General features: G+C 37.8%; 1 protein-coding gene across 1 annotated transcript; it reads right to left on the bottom strand.

Moving 5' to 3' along the window:
- Positions 1-7,651: 7,651 nt before the first annotated feature.
- LOC133084636 (melanoregulin-like) lies at positions 7,652-8,485 on the bottom strand. Its single transcript, XM_061181444.1, has 2 exons — positions 8,350-8,485; positions 7,652-8,220 (listed from the first exon to the last, which is right to left on the bottom strand). The coding sequence occupies exons 1-2, from the start codon at positions 8,483-8,485 to the stop codon at positions 7,652-7,654; spliced, it is 705 nt and encodes a 234-aa protein (XP_061037427.1).
- Positions 8,486-12,695: the final 4,210 nt, after the last annotated feature.

Genomic DNA, 12,695 nt, shown 5'->3' with positions numbered 1-12,695 from the left:
TTATGAGAAGAGTTAGTACCTCGTAGCTAAGCTTAAGCTGGAGCTTATGCAATATTGATTCAATTTTATGTATACTGTTGGAATGGAGGTTCCTCCTCCTCTTTTCTTGACCATTATGAAATGAATCTATATTTCTCAGTATTTGGACATATCAGGTAAATACATTAAGTAAAGGAATCTTATACAGTGCTCCCTGCATAGTTTGCTCTTACTTGTTTCTCTTTTACCTTTACTAAATTAGCACAGGGAGAGACCTTGAAATGTTCTAATCAGGAGAGATTAGAACATCATATTTCTAGAGAGGTTGGTTGGACAGAGCAGGGGTCCCAGTGAGAATCAAAGCTTCTGTTTCTACTTGGAAGTGTACCTGTATAGAGTAGAGAGCTCCAGGAAATATCCTAGAATATCCCAATGTCCCTGCAGGAGATCATTAAGAGAGGTAGGATCTGGTACCAGATCAGTGTACTATGACATGTTTGTCAGTCATCTGATGTGAGATTCTCAGAGCCAATCCCATATGGTAGGGCTGAGTGCAGAGTGATGAAGAACCTGTGAAAGCCTTTGATTGCATGTTAAAGATGAAGCTCTGATTTCCGGGAGAATTTTCTTACCTGACTGAATGTCACCCTTCTGTGGGGATGAGATTCTGTGCTTTTCCTCCGTTGATGACCATTGACTGAAAATCATTAGAGGATCATGTCTAGAAAGCATTCTTTATTTAATTTCTTAAAGAAGAAAACATAGAAAACATTTTTATCCACTTTCAAATTGAGGATCAAGGGGAATGACATCAGTGAAAATGTCAGAGTAGGGAGCTCTGGCTTGTGTCCATCCCCAGAAACACTGACATACGTGTTAAAAACCTGTCAAAATGATCTCATCCACACATGTAAGTTTTCTTTTCTTTTCGCCCTGTAGATTTATCTTTCATTGAAACTTTACTTACTACAGGATGTGGAGAATAAACAGGGAAGTAGAAACTGTATTTCCTGATGAGAGAATCACTAAGTCACATTAGCTGTTCTGAGCTATGTCTTACTCACCGTGACTGTAATTAAAACAAACAAACAAACAAAACACTTTTTTTTTTTAGTAAGTCAGTTCTGACATTTCCTCGTTAAAGACATGGTAACAGATACAGACTTAGATTTATCAGAATTGAGCAAAATGTTGATTGTACCTGTGTTGAACATATGAGCACGACCTGCTACAAAACTTCATTATACTTATTGCCACAACTGACAAATTCCCTTTTTCCACTCCTGATATGTTGCATGTAAGGAATGCATAGGTCACTAACCCCAGCTGGTCACAGGTGAACTCTGCCACATGGATTACTGCATGTTTTCCTGCTAGAAGACCATACATTCTCGAGTATCATGCCTGCAGAGTATCTGGGCTCTTCTTTTTTCTGGATAAAGTTTAGATAATCACCTAATTTTATGAGAAATATATAAATCGTATCTGCATATTCTTCAGGTTTTTATTTATTCATTCTCTTTCAAGTCCTAAGTGCAAATATTAAAGTGATTTCCAAGAGGGTGGTAAATAAGACAGCTACGTTTATGCTCCAAAATTAACAATAAATCATAATACAATTGTAAATGCATTAATGTGTGATTAATATGTAGATACTTATGTAAATGCAATTTTAGTAATGCTTTGTGGAGAGCTTCAGAATCTAGGTATTAAAAAAAGAAGAAGAAGAAGGAGTTCTTGAAACTCTGAGGGAATTATAGAGAAGTCTTTGTGTCTATAAATGTCACTCTGAAATAATGAATTTTCTCAGAAATAAACTAGGCATAAAATTGTAGGAAAAAACTTCATGAAATGAAAGAGCATGTGAGATGGCCATACAAGAAAAAGAATATTCTCAGAGAATAATGAACAGTGTGGAGTTCAGCAGAAGGGTCATACAGATTCAGAGAGTAAAACTTTGTAGAGCCTAATTGTGAGTTCCTCATATTTCATCTTTAGAGACACGGTAGTCATTGGAAATATGATGTTATAAGATGACGTTAACATACTTAAACACTTTCATTTAGAAATGACCACTTAGAACCAAAATAAATGAAAGAGAAGACAAAATTATGTTTTTGTTGATTTTTAAAGACCTCAGGTGAGTGCTGATAATTTAAAAATACATGATGTCTTTCACTGCAAAGTAAAGGAGCAGTTACAGTGGAGGATTACTGGATTGAATGTCAATATTATGACATAGTATGAGTGTGTTTCGTGTTTGGTAATTGCAATCATTGTTGCTTTTGTTGTGGTCATCCATTTACAATGCTTGGTGTCAGTTGATTTATCTCTGTAAAAATAAAATACTGTGTGTGTGTGTGAAAAAAATACATGATGTCTTGACTAAAGTTGTATGGACTTTGAGATCTGGAAAAAAACATTTCTTTTCTGTAATGCTAGGATGCTAATTGGACATTTTTGCAGGAAAGAGATTTCAGGATGCAAATCTCGTGTCTCTAAGGTGGGAAGTCAGTTCATGGTGGAACATTCTATTAAACTTGTGTGAGTGGAGAAATATTTCTTTGGAAGGAAGAGGTCGGTCACGAATCCCTTTTTAATAAAGTTAGTGGTTTATAGTATACCGAATGAGCAAAATGGCTATTTCTGAACTTTAGAAAGAATTAATATAGTTTTTCTGCATTTATATTATGAAGCTGATGTAAAGTATCAAAAATTCTTTATTCTGAAAAATAATGTAATCAATTTGACATAATTCATATATATTGAACCTGTGGTACACACACACAATAAAACTTACATTCCCAAATTTTTTTGCACTAAAGAAATATCTTCAAGTGTAGTTGATTTACAATGCTGTGGGTTTTTCAAATACATGTTTATTGGAGTATAATTGCTTTATAACATTGTATTAGTTTCTGCTTTACAACAAAGTGGATCAGCTATATGTATACATATACTCCCCATATCCCCCCCTCTTGAGCCTCCCTCCCACACTCCCTATCCCACCCCTCTGGGGGACATAAAGCACCGAGTTGATCTCCCTGTACTATGCGGCAGCTTACCACTAGCTATTTTACATTTGGTAGTGTATATATGTCAGTGCTACTCTCTCACTACGTCCCTGTCTCCCCTTCCCCCCTGTGTCCTTAAGTCCGTTCTCTACATCTGTGTCTTTATTCCTGCCCTGTCACTAGGTTCGTCAGTACCATTTTTCTAGATTCCATATATATGTGTTAGCGTACGGTATTTGTTTTTCTCTTTCTGACTTACTTCACTCTGTATGACAGACTCTAGGTCCAACCACCTCACTACAAATAACTCAATTTTGTTCGTTTTTATGGCTGAGTAATACTCCATTGTGTATATGTGCCATGTCTTCTTTATATAGTCATCTGTCGATGGACATTTAGGTTGCGTCTATGTCCTGACTATTGTAAATAGTGCTACAGTGAACATTGTGGTACATGTATCTTTTTGAATTATAGTTTTCTCCAGGTATATGCCCAGTAGTGGAATTGCTGGGTCATATGGTAGTTCTATTTTTAGCTTTTAAGGAACCTCCATACTGTTCTCCATAATGGCTGTATCCGTTTACATTCCCACCAACAGTGCAGGAGGGTTTCCTTTTCTCCACACCCTATCCAGCCTTTACGCATTGTTTTATTAATTTCTTTTCTTTAACTTCTTTTTTAATTTTTATATTTATTTTTGGCTGTGTTGGGTCTTCGTTTCTGTGCGAGGGCTTTCTCTAGATGCGGCAAGCGGGGGCCACTCTTCATCGCGGTGCGTGGGCCTCTTCACTATCGTGGCCTCCCTTGTTGCGGAGCACAGGCTACAGACGCGCAGGCTCAGTAGTTGTGGCTCACAGGCCTAGCTGCTCCGCAACATGTGGGATCTTCCCAGACCAGGGCTTGAACCCATGTCCCCTGCATTGGCAGGCAGATTCTCAACCACTGCGCCACTAGGGAAGCCCTCCTTCATTTCTTTTTCATGTATTTTTGATTTCATCTTTATGATTTCTTTCCTTCTGCTTACTTTGGGGTTTTCTTTATTATTCTTTCTTTAATTGCTTTAGGTGTAAGTTTAGGTCGTTTATTTGAGATTTTTCTTTTTTCTTGAGGTAGGATTGTATTGCTATAAACTTCCCTCTTAGAACTGCTTTTGCTGCATCCCTTAGATTTTGGGTCATTGTGTTTTCATTGTCAGTTGTTTCTAGGTATTTTTTTATTTCCTCTTTGATTTCTTCAGTGATCTCCTTGTTATTAAGTAGTGTATTGTTTAGCGTCCATGTGTTTGTATTTTTTTTACAGATTTTTTCCTGTAATTCATATCTAGTCTGATAGCGTTGTGGTCAGAAAAGATACATGATACGATTTCAATTTTCTTAAATTTACCAAGGCTTGATTTGTGACCCAAGATAAGATCTATCCTGGAGGATGTTCCATGTGCACTTGAGAAGAAAGTGTATTCTGTTGTTTTTGGATGGAATGTCCTATAAATATCAATTAAGTCCATCTTGTTTAATGTATCATTTAAAGCTTGTGTTTCCTTATTTATTTTCCTTTTGGATGAATTGTCCATTGGTGAAAGGGGGTGTTAAAGTCCCCCACTATGATTGTGTTACTGTCAATTTCCCCTTTTGTGGCTGTTAGCATTTGCCTTATGTATTGAGGTGCTTCTATGTTGGGTGCATAAATATTTACAATTGTTATATCTTCTTTGTGGATTGATCCCTTCATCATTATGTGGTGTTCTTCTTTGTTTCTTGTAATAGTCTTTGTTTTAAAGTCTATTTTGTCTGATATGAGAATTGCTACTCCAACTTTCTTTTGATTTCCATTTGCATGGAATATGTTTTTCCATCAACACACTTTCAGTCTGTATGTGTCCCTAGGTCTGAAGTGGGTCTCTTGTAGACAGCATATATACAGGTCTTGTTTTTGTGTCCAGTCAGCCAGTCTATGTCTTTTGGTTGGAGTATTTAATCCATTTCATTTAAGGTAATTATCGATATGTATGTTCCTATTCCCATTTTCTTAAATGTTTTGGGTTTGTTATTGTAGGTGTTTTCCTTCTCTTGTGTTTCTTGCCTAGAGAAGTTCCTTTAGCGTTTGTTGTAAAGCTGGTTTGGTGGTGCTGAACTCTCTCAGCTTTTGCTTGTCTGTAAAGGTTTTAATTTCTCCGTCAAATCTGAATGAGATCGTTGCTGGGTAGAGTAATCTTGGTTGTAGGTTTTTTCCCTTTCATCACTTTAAATATGCACAAAGATGCACAAAGTGTATGCTCAGCAGTTCCTCAGAGTCGACAGCCTTTCTATTGTGATCTATTTATGATTTATTTCTTAAATGACTAATGAGGCTTAGTCAGATTTTTCTGACAGCTTTGGGTCTTCAGCTTTCTGCTTTCATCATTTGTCCTTAATAGCAAAATCTAGATTTAAAGTGTTCTAGTTTTCTATTCACTTATACACAGTTATATAGATAAAAGATGTCAATATCCCATACAAATGCACCCTTCCCTACTTCTACCTCTCAATATTTTGTGGAGACTTCTGTCTTTATGCAGAGAGTGTATTTGGAGGGGGTGGGGGGGAGGGGGTTCCCATGTTTAAAGAAAATTGCATTTAATATAAACCCAAATCAATACTTTATACCATTAGTACCACCAATATGCCACTCAGGCTGTCCTAAAAGCATCCCCAAAGCAGTTCCTGTGGGAAACAGAAAACAGGCTGCTTGCAGTTCATGAAGAACACCCCAATACTATTCCATTGTATTTTTTTTCTTTTTTTGTAAATACAGAAACCTTTTAATTCTTTGCAAGGAAAATTTCCTGGATAATTCCATGAGTTTTTATAATCATAGAGACAATTTTATCCTTACTTATTCATTACCAAAAATAAAGACTATGGTTACAATGTATTCTCCATAGATGCAAACAATCTCATCTATTTTGACACCAAAAAAAGGCAGAAAGACAAAATACAAATTCCAAGGACAAAGATGAAAACAATATGATTTTCAAAGGTTTTTTTTTTTTGGTTTAATTTATTGTTTGTTTTTGTTTGTCTCACTCTTTGTATGTTTATCTTGCAAGAGCCTATAGAGGTGAGGGAAAATAATCTGCAGGCTAATTTTAAACAACATGAGAGAGGTATTAAGTACTAAATACAACAAAATAAAAATGTATTTTTTTATTTTAAAAAATAAAACTTTTAGTTTACGTATTAAACTAGGAAGAATATTCCTGAAACATGTGAGTTAAATTGGTCTGCAAAGCATTCATAAACGGAGAACATGTATCTCCTCTAACAAATACTTTAAACATTGTGTTCGCTACCAAAAGAGCTAATCAGGGTAGGGAAATTTTCAAGTCACAATCCCCTGCACAGACTAAATACAAGTTACTTTTTAACTTGAAGTCAGAAAAGTAAAATCTGTAAAAGTAAAAATATTGCCATTGTTCTCAGCAGTCTACTGATAAATCCGACAAGCTCTGAAAGTCTTTTCAATAAAATGAACCCTGATTTCATGGCAAGCTCCTTGCTTAGGTGGCAATTAACTTTTGAAACTGGGCTGCTCAATCTGTGGATAGAAGCAAACTGCGTTGACAGAATTGCTCCTCTTCGAAAATCATCATCTTCAGGATGGAAGAAAGTCCAGCAATGACCTTCTTCAATGCAACACTGCCTGCAGAGTTGCTACTGCTGCTGCTGGTGGCTCGCGGGGCTCAGCCCCAGGCTGGCAGGGTGAGCACTGACCCCAGTGCACTGTGACCACGGGCTCTCCGTGCCCACTCTGGGTCCTGGAGCTGAGGCCACGCTGCATGAGAGGTCCCTGGGCAGTTGCAACTCTCAGTCAATAAGCCGGAAACAGGTTAAAGAGAAGACAAGACAGTAAAGGTCAAATAGATGCTATCCCAGATAAAATATCAAGGGCTTGTGGACTTGAGCTGGACACTATGTAAAAATGAGGTAACCAGATATCAATAACATTGAGAATTCAAGATGCTTGTAGCACAGCTGAAGACACAGCTTTTCACGTGTAGCTGCAGGAAGTTCTGCTTGGGAGCATTCTATTTAGGATTCACTTCTGAGCAGCACTCCTAGATAGTTCTCTTATTTGGTACATCTAAACTTCTGAATAATCTCAAAATGATGCCTCAAACACCTCCAAGGTTCTGTAGGTGCTTCCAAATCAAAGAAAGGTCTTGTCATGCCTGGTATTATTTTGGTGTTAGCCTATATTATATAACAATTATTTAAAAATTGGTAATCCATATTTGGGTTCAATGATAGCTCTATTAATCTTATTTTATTAACTAGAACATCTTATTCTCCCAATAGGATTAGTGGCTAGAGCTTATTGTACAACCAAAACCAAAATGGGGGCAATGGGTTCTTGGAATCTAATCACCCATGATGAAATATCCCACTGGCCAACTCTCTGATGCAAGATCACCAGGGCGTTTCAACGCAGCCTCAACTTTCATATGGTCAAGTCCTCATGATGGCCAGATATCCAAACGCCTAGATTTTTGTAGGACTCAGAATCCTTTTTCTCTTAGCTAGCCCTCTTCTTGCTCATTCTCTTTTACACGCATCTGTCCAACTTTGGTAGGCTGTTGAGTTCCAGTGGAAGAAATCCCATTCTGCCTCGTAGCCTCTCCCTTAGGGACTCAGAAAGGGAAGGTAGTGCAGTTCTTTCTGGCCATCTGCCTGGCATGGGACCCCAGGCTTCTTGGGGTAAGTTTGACTGGCAATTTTAAAGAATTCTTCCACAGCATCGAGTGTAATGAGACGGTCCACAACAAAGAGATATCTCTCCGAAAGCTCCCAACTGGTTGGGAAAATATTGGTCTCTTCAGCCAGTCTCAACAATATCTCCCGAGCTCTCCTTGTGTTTTTAGAATCACTGATGGTGCTGAGTTTTGTCACTGACAACAAAGAGTCTGCTTCCTTTTGAAAACCTAAATCTTCTAAAATGCGTTTCCATCTATTTCTCACTTCCCTTCGAATCTGTCGCAGGGTGTAGATATCATAGTTGAGTTTTTGCCACTCCTCTGAATCTTTGGCCTGTTGATTACGAACAACGATCAAATTGTAGAGGATCCTGTCATCGTCTGCCTCTGTGTGGGACACATCGCGAGGCACGCTCCACAGATTCTTTTCATCTTCCCTCACCAGCGTGGCTCTGAAGGAAGAATATGGATTGTTATCAAGGGGCAACACAATCGATCCTTATTCCACTGCTGGCATGTTCCACAGCTAAGGATTTGGTGAGGTTGTAAACACCTTCTCTGGCAGCTCCACTATGCCTAAAGATTCTATTCCCCAGTATCCCTTATAGATAGGTATGACCGTTTAACTGAGTTCTAGCTGATGACGAATGTCAGTGAATGTAATGGCGCCACTTTCAGATGGTGCTAGATGCAGGAGCTCGGTCGCGATGGCCTTTCCGATGCCCGTACCCCCGCCGGTGACGATGGCCACTTGGTGATGCATCAAGCCTGCTGCCAGGCAGCTTTTGCCCTTGACCTAAGAACTCACGGCCACGGGACATTTGAGTGATGAAGTGTAGACCAGGTTAAGTCACTGGGTCCACGCCGCCTTTTAAATATGCCAGAGAGAGGGCTCACGTCCACGTGACCGCCCCCCATTGTATTTTATGTCAAAAAAAAGCATGATCTCTATCAATTTGAGACATCATGTTTTAGAAAATTTGGATATAAGATGCATTTTTTCCCTTTCCTAGCTAACCTAAATTAATAGCAAAAGTAATCATTTATTGAGCACCTACTGTGTTACACAAATTATTTTTAATCTTTATAACACACCTACAATGTAGGCATTATAATTGCCATTTTTAAAATACGGAAATTGAAACTCAGAAATACAATATAATCTGAGCAGAGTTACACAGCTATTGAATGGCAGAGCTAGTATTTAAACCTGTCTCATCATGTTCCAAAGTCTATGTCTGTATTAAGATAGGAAGACTATAACTTTCTGATACTCAATACACCTAAAAAAGTGAAATTTAGAGAATGTGAAAATTCTCCCCATATCAGAAAACTAGTGTAATTTTTAAAAGAAGTATCATGAGCAGAATCAGGCAATTAAGTAAAAGTACTATTCAAGTACACAAATCACTGTGATCATTGGAGAACATGTTACTGTCACATGAAAGGCAATGAGAGAAGAATAGTATTTACAGCGGTGGGAGAAAATTTCTATGTCTTTATGCTTCTTTGCCTTTTAAAATGTTAATCTCATAATGATAAAACTAAAGGAACAATAGGTTTTGTTTCCAAAAGCTGCTGCTAATAATGATATGTTCACTATACTATAGGCTGTCTAGGCCAGTGTGTTTGTGCATTACTTGTTTATTTATGTATATACTTAATTTTTAAAATAAGTCTTTTATTATAAATATGATATACCTTCGTTGCTACATATTCAAGCCATAGAGAAAGGCATAGAATCGTTTTTCGTTATATTCTTCCAGATTTTATTATTTTTTCACTTCCTTTTCCTTTCCTCCCTTTATTTGAGGTTGTTATTTATGGAAATGCTGGCCCAAAGCTTGAAGTTTCTAATGACTCTATTAAGCTTCTACCATCCCACTTCCTGCTTCCAAGTGGCAACCACTTTGAATTTTTCAACTTGATCTTTTGGTGTTTACCTCTGTATCTCCATGTAACATGTTTATACATGTTTCTACTTCCTGTATTTTCTCATTGAAATTACCTTTTGACTTCCCATTTTTGGAAGATGAGGATTTATATCTTTTCACAATCCCTTCTCAACCCCCACTACACACACACACACACACACACACACACACACAAACACACACACACACACCCTTTCAACTTGGTAAGAGTGAAATTTTGGTTTTGTTTTTTTAAGACTGAATCCAGTATACTATGATCACTTTTTCTTGTACATTTTGTTTAACTTTGAGCTAATATTTTCTCTCTTTCATATTCTATCAACTTTATATGTACTCTTCACTAATTCAACTCCAAAGCCTCCTTCTGTTGTATAATAAACTTCTTATTATATCCAAACACATTAGGTCTTCTCCGAATTTTCTCTTCTTACTAAAAAATAACTTTCCTGGAAACTTCTAAGCTGCTACAACCTGGACTCGTTCCTCTCTGTGCCCACCTTTGGTCCTGGACACACTTCACTATCATTTTAATTCCCTTCACCTGTCTCTTTTGTAGGATCTCCTATTTCCTGGGTTCCATCTCCTGTTGGGAAAGAAGGGAGTGTTTGTTTGTTTGTTTACTTCCTGTTTGGGTGGAGTATATCTTCCAGCGTATTCCTAATAAAGAGATGCATGTGAAACATTTTTTGAGAATTTACATATGTGAATATTACCTTATTCTGTCATCTTTCTACTTAATAGTTTGGCAAAGTATAGAACACTAGATTGGAAAGTGGCGTCTCACAAAATTTTGAAGGCATTTCTCCACTGTCTTCTAGGCCCAAATGTGACTGAAATCATTCAAATTATTTTCTTTGAAACCTGGTTGTCTCTCTCTCTCTTTCTCTCTCACCTTGTCAATATTCCTCTATTTCGCAGGTAGATACTTTGATGGGCTCTGTTTCCTTCCATTATGTTAGGCACTCTGTGTGTAAATCCCTTTTGAGTGCAAACTTATATTCTCCAGATCTGCTAATCTTTTGAAAATTATTTTATTCATGACTTTATCCTTTCTATGGACTTTTTTCTCTTTTTGGAAATTTCTATCAGATCTCTTGGACTGTTTCCTTTCTTTTTCCCCCTCACTGTTTCCTATTTATTTGCTTCTTTACCCTAGTTTATGCGAGAATTGTTGACTTCATATTCTAAATCTTGTGAATTTTTCTTTTCTGCTCTAATAGTTTCAATTTTCAAAATATTTCTACTAGTTCTTTGAATGTTACTTTTTCAAAGCATCCATTTTAGTTTATGAATGCAATATCTTATGGCTCTGAGGATACTTATGCTATTTTAATAATGTTTTTCTTCTCTCCACTTAATTCATATTTTCTTTTTCTTTTTTTTCTACCTGTTTTGTTGCTTGCCTGTTTGCTCATAGTTAAGAGTGGTACATTAGAAACCCAAACGGAAACTCTGAGAGCAGATGAATTTCTTAAACTGTGGTCTTTATGTAGAGTGATCTGGCGGGGACATTTCCTTGTGGAAATCCTGATGTTGGCGTATTTAGAGCTTTCCTCTGGGGCTGCTCAAATTCCCAAGCAAAGTCTTCCTCTGTCCTGCTTGGAGGGAATCCTCCTGGTTGCTACTTCGGGAATTTGTTTTTTCCCCAGCTTGCTAACACACATCCAATTTTGTGATTTATTATTAAAATTACATTCTCTTGGGACTTCCCTGGTGGTCCAGTGGCTAAGACTCTGTGCTCTCAATGCAGGGGGCCCAGGTTCGATCCCTAGTCAGGGAATTAGATACCACATGCCAAAACTAAGAGTTCACATGCCGCAACTAAAAGATCCCTCATGCCACAACTAAGACCTGCCACAGCCCAATAAATAAATAAATATTTTAAAAAATAATAAATAAAATTACATTCTCTCACTTGAACACAATTTATGTGAAGGAACTAGGATGACTAGGAGGCAGAGGTGTCATGCACTTAAAAATTATCTCAACGGAATTTTTCTTTTCAGTGATGTCCTTGATACTTTACTGTTTGTGAGGGCCTGTTACAAAAGTAAACTCTTGGAGTTAACAGAACTGTGTATAAGGTATGGGATTATGAAGTTGAGGTCAGCTGATAGAGAAAATTGAACCAGGTGGCATTAGCACCACAATTCAGGGTTATATTTTTTTCTGTAAACTACAGCACCAAAAACTTAATTGGCTAAATCAAGTTGTCCTTACTCATAGAGTTCACAGTCTATAATGTTGAAAGCTATTTTGGTGAGTGTTATGTTGCAATTTACAATAAAAAGTATATATTCAGTGTTCAAACCCTGCTCCTGCCACAAATCTCCTAAAAGTCTTGGAATTCCCTAAGTAATAAGGACAACAAAGGTGTGTTTTTACGTGAATGAGGTGACTTTTGGAAAGAACCTAAGGATGGGGGCTGGTTGCTAGCTGAGTCAAAGATTTGATTAGAATGTTGGAACTTTCACTTTCCTCCCCACCCCTGAACTTCCAGCCTCAGGGGAGGGGACAGGGCTGGAGACTGAGTTCAGCCAGCAGTGTTGTAATCAGTCATGCCTTTCAGGAAGCCTCCATAAAAACTCAAAAAGAGGGGTTCCAAGAGCTTCCGAGTTGGTGAACACGTGGAGATTTGGGGAGTCACACCCAAAGAGGGCAAGGAAGCTCCATGCCCTTTCTCATACCTTACCCTAGGCATCTCTTTTATCTGGCTACTTCTGAGTCATATTCTTTTATAATAAACCAGCAATCAGTTAAGTAAATGTTTCTCTGAGCTCTGTGAGCCACTGAAGCAAATTAACCCCAAACCAAGGAGGGTCGCTGGAATTGCTGATCTACAGTCAATCAGTCAGAAGCACAGGTGATAACCTGGACTTGTGATTCATGTCTGAAGTGTGTGTGTGTATGTGTGTGTGTGTGTGTGTGTGTTTGTAAGGAGGTGGGTGGCAGTGGAGGGCCATGTGGTCTGGTAGGACTGAGCCCATAACCTGTGGAATCTGATGCTGTTTCCAAGTATATAGTGTTAGAATTGAGTTG

Source organism: Eubalaena glacialis, chromosome 2 (genome assembly GCF_028564815.1).
Source record: "Eubalaena glacialis isolate mEubGla1 chromosome 2, mEubGla1.1.hap2.+ XY, whole genome shotgun sequence".
NCBI lineage: Eukaryota > Metazoa > Chordata > Mammalia > Artiodactyla > Balaenidae > Eubalaena > Eubalaena glacialis.
The sequence above is the reverse complement of the archived record's forward strand: the minus strand, read 5'-3'. Positions and strand labels throughout refer to the sequence as shown.

What these genes read in the sequence shown, in the direction of transcription:
- LOC133084636 (XM_061181444.1), bottom strand. Translation starts at nt 8,485, where the DNA reads ATGCATCACCAAGTGGCCATCGTCACCGGCGGGGGTACGGGCATCGGA. An exon ending in TCGTCATCAGCTAGAACTCA is followed by an intron (nt 8,221 to 8,349) that starts GTTAAACGGTCA and finishes CAGTGGAATAAG; the next exon opens with GATCGATTGTGTTGCCCCTT.